The sequence below is a fragment of the Aulonocara sp. 'chitande type north' Nkhata Bay genome, linkage group LG16, assembly GCF_057382095.1.
Source record: "Aulonocara sp. 'chitande type north' Nkhata Bay isolate Kocher_YH1m ecotype deep benthic linkage group LG16, A_spYH_male_GT1.1, whole genome shotgun sequence".
NCBI classification, from domain to species: Eukaryota; Metazoa; Chordata; class Actinopteri; order Cichliformes; family Cichlidae; genus Aulonocara; species Aulonocara sp. 'chitande type north' Nkhata Bay.
Window position 1 is genome coordinate 29,996,322 of NC_141359.1, and position 16,900 is coordinate 30,013,221.

General features: G+C 39.1%; 3 protein-coding genes across 14 annotated transcripts; 2 read left to right on the forward strand and 1 right to left on the reverse strand.

Moving 5' to 3' along the window:
• Nucleotides 1–408: 408 nt before the first annotated feature.
• Nucleotides 409–3,198, forward strand: LOC147311796 (ADP-ribosylation factor-like protein 6). 4 transcript variants are annotated; one of them, XM_086267765.1, is made up of 8 exons: nt 409–728; nt 941–991; nt 1,092–1,153; nt 1,266–1,334; nt 1,431–1,525; nt 1,897–2,026; nt 2,299–2,354; nt 2,755–3,198. In XM_086267765.1, exons 1-8 carry the CDS (start codon nt 606–608, stop codon nt 2,778–2,780), a joined length of 612 nt encoding a protein of 203 aa, XP_086123891.1. In that variant the 5' UTR covers nt 409–605; the 3' UTR covers nt 2,781–3,198. The 4 variants fall into 4 exon arrangements, with proteins under 4 accessions (XP_086123891.1, XP_086123890.1, XP_086123894.1 ...); XM_086267764.1 differs by having other exon boundaries at nt 2,299–3,198; XM_086267768.1 differs by lacking the exon at nt 941–991 and having other exon boundaries at nt 410–728.
• Nucleotides 2,351–10,864, reverse strand: LOC147311797 (F-box only protein 47-like). 4 transcript variants are annotated; one of them, XM_086267755.1, is made up of 12 exons: nt 10,841–10,859; nt 10,320–10,448; nt 9,934–10,143; nt 9,497–9,658; nt 9,290–9,366; nt 8,827–8,901; nt 8,368–8,476; nt 8,041–8,214; nt 6,843–6,992; nt 6,515–6,657; nt 5,675–5,834; nt 2,352–3,831 (listed from the first exon to the last, which is right to left on the reverse strand). In XM_086267755.1, the coding sequence occupies exons 3-12, from the start codon at nt 10,127–10,129 to the stop codon at nt 3,731–3,733; spliced, it is 1,347 nt and encodes a 448-aa protein (XP_086123881.1). In that variant the 5' UTR covers nt 10,130–10,143; nt 10,320–10,448; nt 10,841–10,859; the 3' UTR covers nt 2,352–3,730. The 4 variants fall into 4 exon arrangements, with proteins under 4 accessions (XP_086123883.1, XP_086123882.1, XP_086123881.1 ...); XM_086267754.1 differs by lacking the exon at nt 10,841–10,859 and adding an exon at nt 10,795–10,837; XM_086267757.1 differs by lacking the exon at nt 10,320–10,448 and having other exon boundaries at nt 2,351–3,831; nt 10,841–10,864.
• Nucleotides 7,716–16,850, forward strand: LOC147311798 (claudin-14-like). 6 transcript variants are annotated; one of them, XM_086267759.1, is made up of 5 exons: nt 7,716–10,552; nt 11,974–12,177; nt 12,627–13,073; nt 14,457–14,713; nt 15,695–16,850. In XM_086267759.1, exons 4-5 carry the CDS (start codon nt 14,480–14,482, stop codon nt 16,202–16,204), a joined length of 744 nt encoding a protein of 247 aa, XP_086123885.1. In that variant the 5' UTR covers nt 7,716–10,552; nt 11,974–12,177; nt 12,627–13,073; nt 14,457–14,479; the 3' UTR covers nt 16,205–16,850. The 6 variants fall into 6 exon arrangements, with proteins under 6 accessions (XP_086123885.1, XP_086123887.1, XP_086123886.1 ...); XM_086267761.1 differs by lacking the exon at nt 7,716–10,552 and adding an exon at nt 13,967–14,030 and having other exon boundaries at nt 11,243–12,177; XM_086267760.1 differs by lacking the exon at nt 7,716–10,552 and having other exon boundaries at nt 11,270–12,236.
• The last annotated feature ends 50 nt before the right edge of the window (nt 16,851–16,900 follow it).

Here is a 16,900-nt window from a genome sequence, read left to right on the forward strand (position 1 = left end):
TGCTCATTTCTGAATTGTTCCATTGAATGTTAAATTAATTAAAATTTACATTTCAGGTCTTAGAATATGCTTCTATATGAGATTAATGTGGCCAAATAATGTGAAATTTTAGATATCCTATTTTCTGTATTTTTTTCAACTACAGTATTCTCTAACAGATGGATTTAATTAGATTGTAAAGCATGACAGAGTTTGGCTGCCGTCATTAAGTGAGCAGAGGATGCTGATGATAAACTGCTGTTGTTTGCATGTGTTTTTGCACCTTCAAGGGGGGCCCAGATCTGAGGCGGGTGGGGGCCTCCAGAGTGTTTGAGTAATAAATCAAATGCATCAGGCCGGGGGGCCTGGGAAGCTCCATACTCCTCATGATCAGGTCGCCGGGTGGTTCACCGAGCTTAATTCGTCCTAATAGGATTACCTTGCACAAGCTGGGATGCCCAGGGAGCATCTCAGCTTGCGGCTCTATTCATGGCATGTACTAGGAACATTCACGGCTATGTTTATCATTATTTTTTGCTAGTCTGAACACATTTAATTCCCAGTAATCAGACCATCTATGGGGTGATGTGTTGAAAAATTAATTGGCATAGCATCAGCTGAGTGTAATGGGGCTGTTGGATAAACTGACGGGTTGGCTCGGCCTGAAGAAGAAAGAGGTCAACGTTTTGTGTCTTGGACTGGACAACAGCGGCAAAACTACCATCATCAACCAGCTCAAACCACCTAATGTAAGTTCATAACTGAGCTTCAAGAGTGAGGTATTTTGATATCTTTTTTTAAAGTGGAACTGAGAGGCATTGTGTTTATGGTCCTGTAGGTAGAGAGGCTTTTAAGACGTGTAAATCTTTTCTAAACACCTGCTAATTTGGTAAACACGCTGTACGAAGGCCTGTCACAATCTATATTTCGCTGCAGTCCTTCACTGGTTGCTTGTTTTCAGCATTCGAATCATTTAGGCCCATTGTCAGAAGAGTGGAAACATGTTAGTCAGGTAAAGCCCGTATTACACTTTAATTATGCTATTTTGTTGTTGACATACTTTTGCCGTTACTTGTCTGTTTTTGTGTGTTTGTGCTCGGGGATGAATGCAGACACAGGCACAAGAAATCGTCCCAACAATTGGTTTCAACATCGAAAAGTTCAAGAGTTCAAGGTAGAATGTAATTCCGCAATTTTACAGCATATTTAAAATTACTAATCCAGCAGTTTTTTATGATGTTAAGCTGTCTTTTTCCTCCTTCCTCTCTCCTCCTTTCTGCACGCAGCCTGTCCTTCACAGTCTTTGATATGTCTGGGCAGAGCAGATACAGGAACCTGTGGGAGCATTATTACAAGTAGGGCACACAAACATGAACAACAAGCCTTTTGCTGGTCAGATATTCAAACTTTCAAAACTGACACTGTACATCTCCTTCTCCTATCTTCTGTAGAGAGAGCCATGCCATCATATTTGTCATTGACAGCAGTGACAAGCTGAGAATGGTTGTTGCTAAAGAGGAGCTAGACACTCTTCTCAACCATGAAGGTACACAATCTTTGTTTTTAGACACATTTTCTACACAATTTAGTTTGTCTGGGTATAAAAACCAAAAGAAACAGTATATAACTGATGCAGATTGTGTGTATAACTTGTTTAAAATGCCTGAATTATGAGGCCAGTTATCTAAACCCTAGTTAAGTAATATTTGCACCATTCATTATAAGCTTGAACTGATACATTTTAGTGGCTTTAATCTAGGTAGCATCAAGTAGAGTGATCATATTTGAAGATATCCTGTCCAACATCTAACACTATCTGTAGTGGAATAAAAACCAAAAAATCCCTCCTAAAAGCTTTTTTTCCCTCTGGCTCTTAGATCACGATAAACTGGTCTTGACATTTTTTCTTCTATGCAGATATCCGCAGCAAAAGGATACCAGTATTATTTTTTGCTAACAAGATAGATCTGCAGGATGCAATGTCTTCTGTCAAGGTCTCACAGATGTTGTGTTTGGAGAACATCAAAGACAAGCCCTGGCACATCTGGTAATTTATCTGCCACCCTGAGTTCACCATGCTGAGAAGTAGCACACAATAAAAACACCTCCAGAGACACTGTTGAGTAATTTGTTACCAAAGTCATTCAGGTGTTTGTAGTCTTCGAGGAAGTGCCCTTACTGAACAGAGCCAAGTCTCGTCACACCCCTATCTACTCCATTTTATTCTCCCCAGCTTTAAATGTCCAGGATCCAAGAAAAGTCATGAGAAAGTGAATGTGTGTCACAAGCAGATTAACTCCTGGACATCTTATTTTTCAGTGCCAGCAATGCTATCAAAGGAGAGGGCCTTCAGGAAGGGCTGGACTGGCTACAAGGTAAACTTAATGATGTCATACTGGGCTGAAAGAGAAAGAGGGTCGGAAAATTTAAATGTCAATACTTTCTGCATCTTGTATTAAGTGCTGTTGTTTTGTTCATACCCTTAGATCAAATTGCACAGTAAGTATAATTATGCTTTATTGTTGTGACGGTGTTATAAAACTGTGATTGTGATTGTAGAATGTATTTCTAATGTATTTAAAACACTCTCTGGGAAGTAAATCCTGCCTAAATCAGACCTTTCCTCGACTATGTGTTGTATTCTATGTCCTGTTTCCATCCATAGTCCTCTGTAAATACCACAATTAGCTGATTTTCTGTTTAATAAAAGTTACTTTTTGTTTCCACACCCCTAGACAAAAAAGCCCAATCACAATTCTGTTTTCCTTTTGTCAGATCACTTGAAAACAATGAACACATGAATGACTGAAATGGCCGTGACTACGGACAAAGGGGACATGGTAACTGGATCTCATTCATCATCTGGAGTATTCATTACACTTGATGTTGTAGGCCTTAAACTTACATGTTAAATAACCTACAAATTCCTGAGCACGCAATAACTCTAAGATCTACTTACCTTTGGGGAAAAAAAGAAAAATATCAAATATATTCTGATTATTTAAGCACTCCCTGATAGATTTCCTTGTTATATACCATTATGAGTACACTCTGTAAACTAAAAATAATCATTTATACTGTTTCTGTATACAGTACATTTTTTATTTATTGAAGCTGCTTTTTTTATTGACACAATGCTTTCTTAATTACATCCTTTTTTGAAAACGTTGTCAATGCTGAATATTGCACTGTCTAATAAAAGCTTATTTGCTGAGTGTATGCTGTGTTTGTAGCAGACGTGATACATGCTGGAGAAACTGAGACAAAATCAAAGTAAAAATTTCACTTTAATAAATTAGAAGCACAACGAACCACTTAGTGAGTACCACACTTACATGTTGTGCGAATAAATAAACTGTCAAATAAATAGTCTAAATAGTTAAAGTTAAATAACCCTACTGTAATGAATAAATATTAAATAGTATAATAAAAGTCAACTTCAAAGCTGTCTTAAGAACAAGATTATAAAACTTTGATACAAATATTTGTATAAATAGTGATACGATTTGAACAGCTATTCAAACAGATGTGTGTTCAATCTACAGGTGAAGGTTCAAATCGACCCCCAGCTTTCTGAGCGCCATGGCAACATCCTTTTGTTCAAGTCTGTCTAAATCTGAACTGATTTTACAAAATCCCGTCACTCTCTATCATTCAGTTCATTCATTAAGCCCTTTCATTATTGACATTTATCTCTTCCCATTTCTTCCCTCGCTCCTCTGCATCTTGTCACTTTTAATATGCATGATTCCTATCTGAGGAACATGTGAAGAAATTTAGTGTGGAAGTGAGCACAGGAGTCCAGAAGGATACACAGGGTCTGGAAAGTCTCTCTGTCATCAAAGTGGTTCCCTGGAAAGAGATAAAAGCATTACTGACTTTCTATATCAGTCTAAATATGCTTCAGAGGTTCCTCTGTGGGGTCGTAAAGTGGCTGCGTTAAAAATAAATAATGTGGGAAGGGAACTACTGGTGTAAGGGATACAATTATATTAAATACACGTTCAGTATGCTGCTGAGTCTAGAAATGTCACTCTACGGCCTTTATTTAAAGCTACTGCCCGATCTTTTCAGTCCAGTCCATTCATTTCATAGCAGGGATTAATCCACACTTTCGTAGAGTAACAAGCGGGTTCCTCCAGATGTATTAGAAGCCATTAACACTGGTGGAGCAGAATTTAAAGGTTCACACAAGGATTTGCTGTAGGAGGGGAAAAAAGGAGGTGGAAACACATCCATCCCAATGTTTTCACTAAAATAAGGAAAATAATAAGTTCCCTGTAAATGCCATCTGTCTGAGCTGTCACAAGTACACAGTCACACACACACACTTTCAAAACAAGCTGCTCCACCTGCAGACAAAATCATTTTCTCATCTACACCTTAACCATGCTTACACACACCCTTACTGCAAATGTGTTTCCTCTTTTTATGTGAATATATTAACTTTCTTGTTGTACATCTGAACATTTTTAAATGAGCACATTAACTTCCCAGTCTATTTGAACACAGCATGGGTGGTACAGGGTTCATGGATGCTTGTTACCGTAGTTTTCCCAGTGCTGCAGTTTTCTGCTGTTCCTTCATTCGATAAGGTTAAAATGACCACATAACATCATGGAAATGTTTTTAATTTTTTCTTGAGAGATTAAAATAATAAGGCAACTGAACTTTAGGTCACCTCTCATCCAAAAGGCTTCTTCTGTACTAAAATCAAATGGTGAAGAGCCCCACAAAGTATTTAAAGTGAGGATTTTCCCCTTTTCAGGTGGTCCTGAGGGTTGTTGACCCACTATTGATCGTGTGAGTCGTCAAATGAGCCGAGGTGTGGAAGAAATGTGTGAATTATTACCATCACTGGGAAGCCATTGTCAGACTTTGCCCGACCCCATCATGTGATCTACTGAGGTAACCTGAGGCAAGGTGTGAATGGGGGTTGAGACGCCTGAAAATGGATCTTAAGGCTGCATTGTTGCTGGCTTATAGCTGGTGTCCTAAACCACCACCTCTGTTCAATTACAGTCATTCACAGTGGGCATGGTCTCCTTTACTCCTTTCCAAAACCATCTGTCTTCTGATGTTCAAAATGTAAACATTAGCATCTTCGAAAGTCTCCTTTGTCCTTTAAGTGCAGGTGTACTGCTGAGTCCTTTGTCCGGTTGAGGTGGGAAGCCTATGTCTGTGGAGCGTGTTTGGGAGTTTTATCCTTGGAACAAACCCGTGGGTTTTTTTTAACTTGGAGAATATAAAGTCTTTAGTTCACTATAGTTGTGAACTGCCACTAAATAAATAAAATAAATAGAAATGGAACCTCGCATGACCACAAGCCTTCACTGTGGGATCTATGGTTTTTGTCTACCCATTAAGGTTTCCTTCAATCCATCCATTGCTTCTGCTTAACAGAAATGTGGTCATCCTAAGCGGACATCCTTTTCCTCTGCAATGTTTAGTGATTCTTGCTGGAGAGCCAGAGACATATAAAGGCATATATAATGTCTCCAACAAGTTCAGAGTCAACCCTTGGGCCTCTTCCTAGTGGAGTTTACCCAGAACACCTCCAACATTAAGAAACTGTATTGCAACGGGCTATAGAAACAAAAAATAGTTTGCATGCAAAATTACAAAAGGATCAGGGCGACAGCTGGAGCGATGCTGTCCGCCGTGGTGGTCAGAAAGCTAAGCTACGCAACCTCACCTGCTACAGAAAACTCAAAGAATTCCCGGGTGACTTCTGAAAATGTGTTTTCCAGTTGCTGGATGAAGTAGAACTTTTCCGGGGGCGTATTGAAGACCTTGCAGATCTCCTGCACCAGCTTCACCGCCCAACTCATGTGATAGCCGTCCTTTTCACACACCTAATGTGAAGGCACAAGAAGAACACATTGAGCCAGTCTTGAATGATATAATGTTTCTGCTCTTCCTGTAATGATAAGTCAAAATAAGCAAAGGTAAGATATTTTCAGTGCTGGGAATAAAACATAAAATTCAATTGGGACACTGTTAATAGGGACAACACTGAGCTCAAACACATATATATTAAAGTTGCTACTATTCCCCTACGGGGAAGATACAAAATAGCCAATCAATATTAGGACCATGGACAGAGCAAGTGATTCCTTTTGCTGTTTTTTTTTTTTTTTCAAGAAAGAAAAGAAAATAATACATAAGAATATTGTCTTTATATATTTTCTGTTTTTACATTTTGGGTGAACTTGGAGACAATTTTTAATTAAATTACATGGAGGGAAAATGATCAGGGAGTGGAGATCACTAACTCACCACCCCAAAGCAGAAAGGTCTTACATTTGAACCTCGGCTCTTGTTATTTTTACACACAGATTTCCTTCTAATGTGGCTTTTGCAAAAATGGCAAGCTCGTCCAAAACTCACTATACCTTTAGTCTTACACATGCTGGTTCTGGCTCAAGCAACTGCTCATTCTCAGTTACAAGGCAATAGTTTTCTAATATACCAAACTTAACTATAAACGAAGTATAAATACCTTAGGATAAAAGCAGGAAATTATTTCTCTCACCAGTATGATGTAGACGATGATTCTTGAGATCTCAAGGAGTCGTCCATTGAGAGCCTTGCTGGCCAGAACAGTGTAGCAGAGATTGCTGCCACAAAGCACCAAAAGACGAGCTACATTCTCCACATGCCACGGATGAGGAATGACTGGAGACAGCAAGGAAACAAATAGCCAGCATCTACAATCACTTGAGGGAGTCTATATGAGATTTTTCTACTTACAATCATTAAACTGAAATGTTTTACATAGATTTGAAACAGATCCTTTATTCATCTTATTGCTTGGGAATCTGTAACTCACGGTGTGCATCTCTCTTATTCATCAAACGTACCAATGAGCTCCTCCATGATTGTGATCATCGAGTCAGTGCTCCAGCCTTTGACTTGTAGGTTGCCAAAGAGCAAGAGGATGGCCTTGGCTAAGTGCCACAGAGCGGTGTGAGGAAGCCCCCTCTCCACCAGATCTTGCCAGCCGAGTGTACCTGCATGAAGAAGTACACCTCAGTTATTTATCATTAAATGCTGCACACTACTTTATAGTGGTGCAACGGGTCACGGTTGATCCGTAATCCGAACCGATCCCACTCCACGGTTCGGCACGCACGTGATCCGAAGATTCGAAAAAGAAGAAAAAAAAGTATGTGTATGGTGCACGTGGTGGGTCTGTCAAGCAATAGTTATGGCCAGCGCTAACGGTCCAAGTGGAGGAGCAGAGGAAATTGCGGTATTTAAGCAGCCCTTTGCTGCCCAGTCCGACCGGGCTAAAGCTATTACAAAAGCTATTGCAGTGTTTAGCTGCAGATGGGTATTCTGTTGTGCAAAACAAGGGGTTTAAACTATGATGAACGTGCTTGAGCCACGCTATGATATCCCGTTGCACGTCCACTTTAGTGGCAAGATCGTTCCAAGCATGTATGAGCAGGAAAAGTTTAAAGTTATGGCTGAACTGTCCCAGGCATCTTCTGTTGCCCTAACTACTACAAATGGGTGGACCTCCAGGGCAACGGAAAGCTACGTGACCGTGACAGCTCATTATATCACAGCGGAGTGCGATATAATGAGCGGTATTATTGTAGAGTCTACCTTCCAATATAAAGCGCCTTGAGTAAATGTTAATTTTTTGTCTTTTTTCTTTTTTTGCTGATCCGAAAATTGATCCAATCCGTGACTTAAAACTGTGATCCGATCTGAACCGTGAGATTTTTGATCCGTTGCACCACTACTACTTTAACAAACAAAAATGATTATGTTAAATGTCAAAAATTGTACTACACCAGCATAACCTACTCAGGTCTCCTGTGCCACCTCACAACACTGAAAGTGGTTTTCTGGTTCTCTAATTTTTATGCTTTGTTTAAAAAAATCATTGCTGACACTTTCTCTGGAGCAATAAGCCCTTTTTCAGGTTAAAACATGCTAGAATTTACAAAGCTGCACTGAAAATAACAGGATGTAGTTATGACTTTAATATGTTTCCATAATGTCGATACTATCCATCTGCATTAATATTTCAGTAATACGTTATCTCACCCTCAGGCAGCAGAGGACCATAGAGGATGAACAGTAAGTGGGCCTGGCTGACCAAGGGCCAAGGCTTCAGGAGTTGCATCAGCCAGAAATGACACTCCGGCTGGTTCGGCCACGGGTCCAAAAGAACCTGACGGCAAAATAGCCGCAGCTGCAGCTCCTGATACCACTTCACACCTGGTAATGGACATACAAATTTATCCATAACTCCCGAAGACCATCACAAAAGACACAGGCTCAGCAAGAGGCTGTAACTGAAGCTTTAGCCATGGATTGTTCTCAGCGTCATATTTCTGCTTTGTTCTCTGGATAACTCTGGAACACACACACCTGGTTTTGCAGTGATGACTCCTTCAGTTTTTTGCTGCAGGTTTGTTAGATCACAGAGGAAGTTGAATACTCTATGGCACTCCAGCTCATCCCACCCTGCAATCAGAGTCTGTAAAAGAATCAATAAAACACCCCTCAATATTTCTATTTCTTTTTTACAGATATTTTTTTTAACACCAAGCTGAAAAACTAAAGACAAAAATTAATCACACCAAGCTAAAGATTTCCTTACGTAAAGTACTGTGTTTTTCTCTTACTGTTTATGCTATTATTACTACCTGAGCAAGACCGCCTATTGTACAGTAACTTTAGGGTGAGATCTCTGTAACATATTTATAGTCTTTGTTGCTAAAAAGTTTATCTTTTGCATGTTATCACATTTTGGGGCTCTGGTTGGTTATTTCCTTTTATTAGATTCAGGTTTCATAAACATGAGAGTCGTTACATGAGGGTCTTCACCTGGAGGAAGACTCCAAAGCTGGTGAAAGCAAAGCAGTCTGGTGCTACACATTTCTCCAACAGGAAGCAGGGAATCTGAAACATATCAAGACAACAATAAGAGAGGCCTTTTTTCCAACGATATAAAGTGGGATTGCAAATATTCAGTTCTTGCAATAGCAACATTTCATATATGTTTAATACATGTAGACAAATTAGGACCATCATGCTAAATTATATGTAATATTTAATTGCCTGACATCATACATATAATTATTATTAATAAACCTGTTAAAATGCCACCATATTGTGCTGCATAAAACAGCAATGCAATCAAAGTTTAATTTTTTTAAAACTTTTGCAACACATTACAAAAACCAGATGTATTGTTGCCTTCACTCGTGAAAATTAAAAATAAATGTAACTCATTTAAAAAGTTACAGTATTCTGTTCTAGCCTGACATCTCACCTGCCCCTTTCTTACCTGTGAAATCTTGCTAAAGATAAACTTTAACCTGTCCTTTGTGGGTAGCAACAGGGTACACCTCTTGAACAACACACCTAAGACATCAAACACGAGGTCACATTACCATTCGATGGTATGTTAAAATAGTAGCTGAGGCTGTCAGAAATACATGTGGTACCTTAAAAAGCAGCAAGAAGAGCTATACTAAACAAAACACTGAAATACCGAGGTCTCTGTAGTGTCCAATGGTGGATTTCTGTTCAATGCAGCTGGAGTGGTGAAAGCTTTGGAGGATCATTTTATTCTTCCAGGCCACAGTGGAGATGTAGTCTGCAATATATCTAGTAATTTCCTTTGATACCATGCTGAACACACTGATCTCCAGCACTGTAAAAAACACAAACACATTTTCATCCATCAAAAATGCAATTACATCAGGACATTCCAGAATGGAGCTATTATTGCAGAAAGTGTTGTAAAAGTAGTGCTTAAAATTACACATAGTTACACATGTATGTTGGTAATAGCTTTTGCACCTCATATAAGTTAAACAAACAAAAGGTCTGAGCTGTACCCAAAAGCCCCTTACAAAATAACAGAGCTCCTATTATATATGAATTGGGGAACAGTGTTACAGGTACAAAATAATAGGTGAAACTCACCAGACAGTTTGTCTAGGATCATGTCAAACACCTCTGCAGGGATCCTGCTGAAGAAGCTGGTGCAGCTAGTGGAGCACTGGCTGCGGGTCATAATGGTCCTAGAAGGTGTGGGCCCATTACGGTTCTTCTTGTAAGGCTTATGTGTCTGTGAATACTTACCACCATTTCTCAATGGCTTCCCTCTGACCATTGTCATCGCTGGCTAAGTGACTGTCAAAAAGATAAGCAAATATGACTGGGAAACACTCGGCTAACACAAAGTCAGCTAACATAGTTAGGTAAAAGTAACTCATAAAACTACATTTTCATCAACTTTGAGCCTCACAAGAGTCACAAATTCAGACACAGAGTTAACAGGGCTACAAGCTGGCATTACAAAATCTTACCTGTGCAAATAAAACCGTGAATAGCAAATCCTGGAAGTAAAGGTATTGGGAGCTAACCTAGCTGCTTTCTTTAATGACACATTAGCAGACAACGGCGCGAAACTTCCCCCTCTCTCTCTTTCCTTTCATCTGTGCGGTAGGGATGGGAAAATATTTATATCCTTAAGTTACAACACCTTTATATATATGTTACTAAATTAAGGCTAAAAAGAAAGCAAATGTCAGCACAGACTGTAAGTAAATCAAACGAAAAAAGAAAAAAATAATAAAATTGCTCATTGAAAAACAGTAGCAGATAGCTAGTTGTAGCTAATAGCTGGGTTAGCTGTTAGCTGTTATCCCAGAAAGCCATAGACTTTTCCTCTGTGGTATTATTAAATAATGAAATAAGGTATTATTAATGTTTAATACATAATAGTAAGATAGTTGTTAAATGATACAGTCAGTTCTTTTATATAGCCTTTAAATAGCCTACATTCAGTTCCAGATTTTATGTATGTTGTGTGGCATTGTTCCATTACCCGATTATCAAGCCAATAGACCCTGGGTGTCAAATATAAGGCCTGGGGACTGGAATTGGCAAAGTATTGTGGCAAAAAGTAATTTGTGATGTCTCTATGTGTTTTGTTTTGTTTTGTTTTGCTTTTTGTCTTTGTTTTTTTGGTGGTGGTGGTGGGGGGGTAGTATGTTTACTTGTATTAGTAAATTGACTTTCGAAGACTAAATATATACATATATATAATAAATACATTATCTCACTATATACTAGTGAGTTTTTCAAAATGCGTCCAAGGTAAAAATGAAAATAAAAAAATGCTGATTTGCATTTTCTGTTAATTAACAGAAACAGTTTGGGATACCAGTACTGTTTCTGTAATTTTACACATTTCTAAAAATTTAAGCCCAACAAGTCATGGTGACAAATTAAATTTTTTCTCATATTAAGATATCTCAAGGATTACATATGTAGATAAACCTCTTTGCACTGACAGAAGGGTGAGTTTCACTGGTCCATCACACTTAAGATCAAAGTGGGAGGTATGTGGGCCACAATGTAAAATAGGTTAATATCCCTGATATAGACCATATTCACAACAGACATTTTGACATGTCAGGAAAGCAAAGTGGTTTTATGTTAGTTTAGGTGTGGCCCAGTGCTAAATGGAGTTATCATTTTCGTGATAACTAATTGTAATGCTTTGAGAAGCCACAATGTGTGCAGTAAATACAGATTTGTGACCTGAAAGACCCTGTATGACATCCACACCAGTGCTTTTTTCCCATTATGGTTTGCTGATAGAATTTATTGACCTCACTTAACTCCCATTATTGGTCCAACCAACCTCAACCCCCATATCAGAGGTCTAATCAGCCAAATGGCCAAAACACCTGTGTCTATGTGTGTGTTTTGTGCGTAAGCAGGGGCTTTTAGATATGTGACTTTGTAGGCTGTTTCGTCATTAATCCACATAAAGTGTGTTGACAAAATATGTGTGGCACAGGCAAGACCAGTTTAAAAAGAATGCCCTGTACTACACACATTACCCTCTAGCACTTTGTCCAACAAACTACCCGTGCTCAGCTGCTAATCACAGGATTATTCTGCTTAACTAAGATTATTAAGTGTTCCACATTCAAATGGCGTCTCCCACAGGCAGACCTTGGAGAGGATCATCTCTTCACTATAGAGCTGTCACAGAGAGTTGTATGAAGGGCCCAGGGGACAGACTGGGAAAATGCTCTTGTATACCAAGAGGATGTCACGCCAGGTTAAACTTGGGACACAGAATGAGGAAAAGCACGGAGAGAGAAGCTCAAACTTCAATGAATTCACCAGCATTTCCTGGATTGCCCTACAGTATGTACAAGTGGAGTTATTGTCCACTAGTTTCATTATTATTCATGTTTTGTTTTCAGGTGAGTTTTTTTTCTTTGTTTGTTTCAGACAAAGTTAAATCTTCATTACTTTCTATTATTAGTTTTATATAGGCTGCAATACACAGATTTATATAAGTCAAAGCCTTCTCATGCTGGTAGTGTTGACTAAATCTAAATACATTTGCTGTATTTTTTTGTTTATTTAAGGTAGCTAAATTACATCTACACATCGTTTTAATTTTAGTTAACTAAAATTACCTAATGTGCAAGTCACGTAGTTAAAAACAGTCTTAATTGACTGCAGCTTTGTTTTGTCTCTTTAAATTGCTTATAATAGCAGTTAATAAACATTAACCATTCCTCCACAAGTTTGTTGTTGGATTTAATTCTGTGTTCATTTATTCTTGTTTTTATTATTATTATCAACAGATCTGTAGGTGCAGAACTGATTTACTGAGACAAAAACAGCACAGCCAGCGAAGACAATGTCTGTTTTGTCTGCCTCAGCTTAGCAGCGCTGCCCTGCCTCCAGGTCCACATTTGACATTGGCCCTGTTTATCTGTTAGGAGCAAGAAGCCAGCAGCGGGACTGTCTCTCATGTCATCTCTGACATGATGCTGCCGACACTGACAGGGATAATGCCGATGATGATGATGATGATGAAGATGATATCTAAAACAGGCCAGTCACGCAGCTGACAGTCCTGCAGCGCACAAACACACATCCACAGATTGTTTGTCCAGACAAGAGCAGAAACAGAAGGAGCTGGTCAATGTGGAGTCAAAGGCCCTGTTTATCTGGAAGTACATCTCTGCATCTCAGGACGAGTATACCATCTGGACACCTGTGATGATGGTCCTGTAGTCCTCTTATTGGTGAGTATTTAAATGTGGAGTCTGTTAAGTAAATGTTAGAAGTACAGGTAAGGCTACGCAGCAGTCATTGAGTTTTATATTGTAAGTATTGCAGTGTGGTTTGCAGAGTAGTCAAAGACTAAACTGGACTAATTTCAGGGCAAGCAAATTTTAAACAAGACACTTGTCACAGCTTTGCCTTTGTTCGTATTGCTTAATTGTTATGCCTTCAGCATAGTCAATCATTAAATAAGGACAAGGAAGCTTGTGTGTATGTGATATTTTAAGAGGCTCCGGCAGTGCCAGGTCTAACACTGCACAATAATCAGGCTTCATAAACAGCTTCTGTTCTCTGAGGAATTCAAAACAATGGGTCTGTATAAGCACAGTTTGGTCTTTGGTGTGAAACTTAAAGTCAGTTTTATTCATGCGGGAGCAAAAAGGCACCCTTAATTAATAGTATTGTTGGTCCGTTTATTTACCACATTGTATTATTCAGAGACATAAAGTCTAGGGAACAAAAGTAAATGATTAAGCATGGATGTTTTTTTACCTTTTCACACTTTTCACGTAGGGGATCTGTAGTTGTAGCCTACAGCTGAATGTTATGGTGTTTTTAGGGCTCAGCATGCATTTGCAAATGTAAAACTAAATGCCAAAGGATGTCAGGTCAGAAATTTTCATTGAAAAATAACATAATTTGGCCAATTAGTACAACAGCAGTCACTGCTATCCTCTCTTGTTACAGTTTGGGGCCCAGTGGCTGGAGGCTCTGTCAGCAAGTCGTTCAGTCCTTCGCTTTCAAATACCCTGCAGAGCTGTGAAAAATTTCAAAGTTAGTGGCTTATAGCGGTGCTTCTCAGGTTGGGTGGTTTCTGTAAATGTTTAATTTCCTCTCTCTCTGCCTTCTTGAGGGGCGGCGAAGAGCTTAACAAATAGACTTCTGTGGTTTGCCCTCCAGAGGAGAGCGTTAAACAGGTGAAGCTGAACACCGCACTCATTAGTTACACATGCAGTCACCTGCCACTCACCAGAGACGGATGCCAGAATACTGAAAGTTTCCACAGCTATTTGTGCCCACACTCGGGAGAGACACTTGAGGAATGACTCAGACTCTGTGACTGGATGTGAGCTCAGTGGAATTACTGTACTGCTGGGAACCGTTGCGATAAGAGGAGTAATCCAGCCACATTTCAGCCTGCGGGACAGTCAGTAGTTTTGTTCTGAAAGTTTTCTTTTTAAGTGGCATGTATTTAAATTGGTTTATGTTTGCTGATTTTTATGAAACATCTGAATCCAATGTAGTCGTCATCGTGTTTTAAGGGACATTGAAATGCTGCTAACTGCCTTTTACTAGAGTTTATATATTTTTACTGACGGTAATTTCATACTTTGCCGTTTCAGGATCTCTCTGAAAGGAGCCGATCATGGCCAGCATGGCGCTTCAGCTCCTTGGCTTCTTCTTAGGATTGCTGGGGTTTACAGGAACTATAGTTGCAACCCTGCTCCCTCACTGGCGCAGCAGAGCTCATGTGGATGGTAATATTATCACAGCCACCGGGTACATGAAGGGCCTGTGGATGGAGTGTGTCTGGCGCAGCACTGGTATTTACCAGTGCGAGCTGTACAGGTCTCTGCTGGCATTGCCACCCGACCTGCAGGTACTACACGAACACCAACATGTAGAGAAATGAGAAGAGCAGAAATCTCAAAACACATATAGGGTGGTTATTTTATTTTATTTTTTTTCATAATAAGTTATCTGAAAACCTGCTGAAAACCTTATTAGTTTAGTCGATCATTATGAAGTAAGCATCTTTTTAAAAATCCTTTTTGGAATTCTGACATCTCATAAACAAAACCAGTTACTAACCTGTCATATAATAATATAAAATTATTAACTTAAATTCATTTGATAGCAACCGTGCATGTTAACATAACTCTGTAACTCCAATACACAGTTTCAATTAGCATGCTGCACAGAAACTTTATAGCTATATGGTTATTTTCCACCTTTACACCCAGTTAGGCGTTTATGTGCACAATGAACAATTTAAATATGAAGTTTTCAGTTTTCATTAATTATCAGATTAAATACTAATGAAAATAATACTTATAGCCCAACTCATTAGTACATATTCACTTTTAGAATAAAGTTTTAAGATGGGCAGGTAGGTGGAAGGTCAAGAAGCCTGTTCTTTTAAGGACTCTTGAATATTAAATTTATGTTGCTTTAATCACTTTACACTCCTGGATTTTATTAATATAATAAATAGATTATACTACCTATCGATCGATCTATCTATCTATCTATCTATCTATCTATAGATATCTAATATTATTATATATTAATATCTATGAATATATTTTCTTATGTGAATTTTTAGTCATCCTGCTGTTATTATTAAACTCAACAGACTCACTATTCAGAAAAACATACATAGTCTCAATTTAGTGTAACGTGTTGGATATTTATTAATAGGGACGGACAATAACTCTTAATATAGGCTAGAATATGAGTGTTTGCACTTATTAAAAAGCAGTATATTAATTGACAGGTTCATTGCCCAGACCTGTTAAAGTAAGAGTTCGTTTATAGTCCAAAGTTTAATAGTCGTCTACTGTTTCCCTCTCCACATCAGGCTGCCCGGGCGCTCATGGTAATCTCCTGTCTCACCTCAGTCCTGGCATCTCTGGTCTCTGTAACTGGGATGAAATGTACCCGCTTTGCCCGGGGTTCGTTGATTAAATCTCCCCTGGTCCTGAGCGGTGGGATTTGTTTTCTTTGTGCTGGGCTTCTTTGCCTGGTCACCGTGTCCTGGACCACCAACGAGGTCATCGAGAATTTCTACAACCCATTAATTCACAGTGGAATGAAGTATGAGATCGGACTGGCTGTGTATCTCGGATACACCTCGGCCTGTCTCAGTCTGGCCGGGGGAATGGTGCTTTGTTGGAGCAGCAGTGGCGACAGGTCACGGCAGAGTCCCCCCCATATGCAGAGGGGTCAGTCATCACATCTTCCCCCTGTCTTCAACAACTTACATCCGCCTGCTCCACCCTACAGGCCCCCCGAGGCCCTGAAAGGCAACCATGCTCCCTCGCTTTGCTCCGCTTCCAGCAGTGGCTATAGGCTCAATAACTATGTCTAAGACTAAGAGGAATACTGAAACAATAACTGTGAGACGACATGGATCCTTTTTTGTCCTGCATACCCATAAGAGGATATCAGCTGGAAAAGAGAAGGCCCCCATAATGCAAAACACCAAAGTCAGATTTGAACAGATATTTGCCTCTGTCTTTCCTCTAACATAAACAACCAAGAGCCTTGGCTAGTCTTATGAAGCTTTAACCCTGTAAGGCTTTTCCTATGAAGGACCAGAAGGTGGCAGTGTTTTATAGGAAATCATCACAGAAAAGACGATATAAATGATATTCCATGTTCTTTACTGTGACTCTCATGTTATTGGATCATTTATCTGGCCTTCTGCCTAGATGGGATTTAACTCTTTCTGAAAGGCAGTTCCCTTTAAAGAAAAAGATTTTATGTCAGTACTCAGTGTTTTAAATGATTTTCATGACACTGAAAATAAAACCTGACACTATAAGTATTATTACTAGTGTAAGCATCCTCTGATGAAAGGGGCTGGAAAAGGCCGTTGCAAATTTATGATCACAAGTGACATTTATACCTTAAAACCATGTTTGTAAAATAATAGATTGTTAGACGTTTAACACTCAGAAAAACTTTTTTGTATGTGTTAATGTCTGTGAAGCTCCATTAAAATATAATTTCAATGTTTTTTTGCCAACTTATTCTCAGATTTGCGTAAATCTTGACGAAGCCA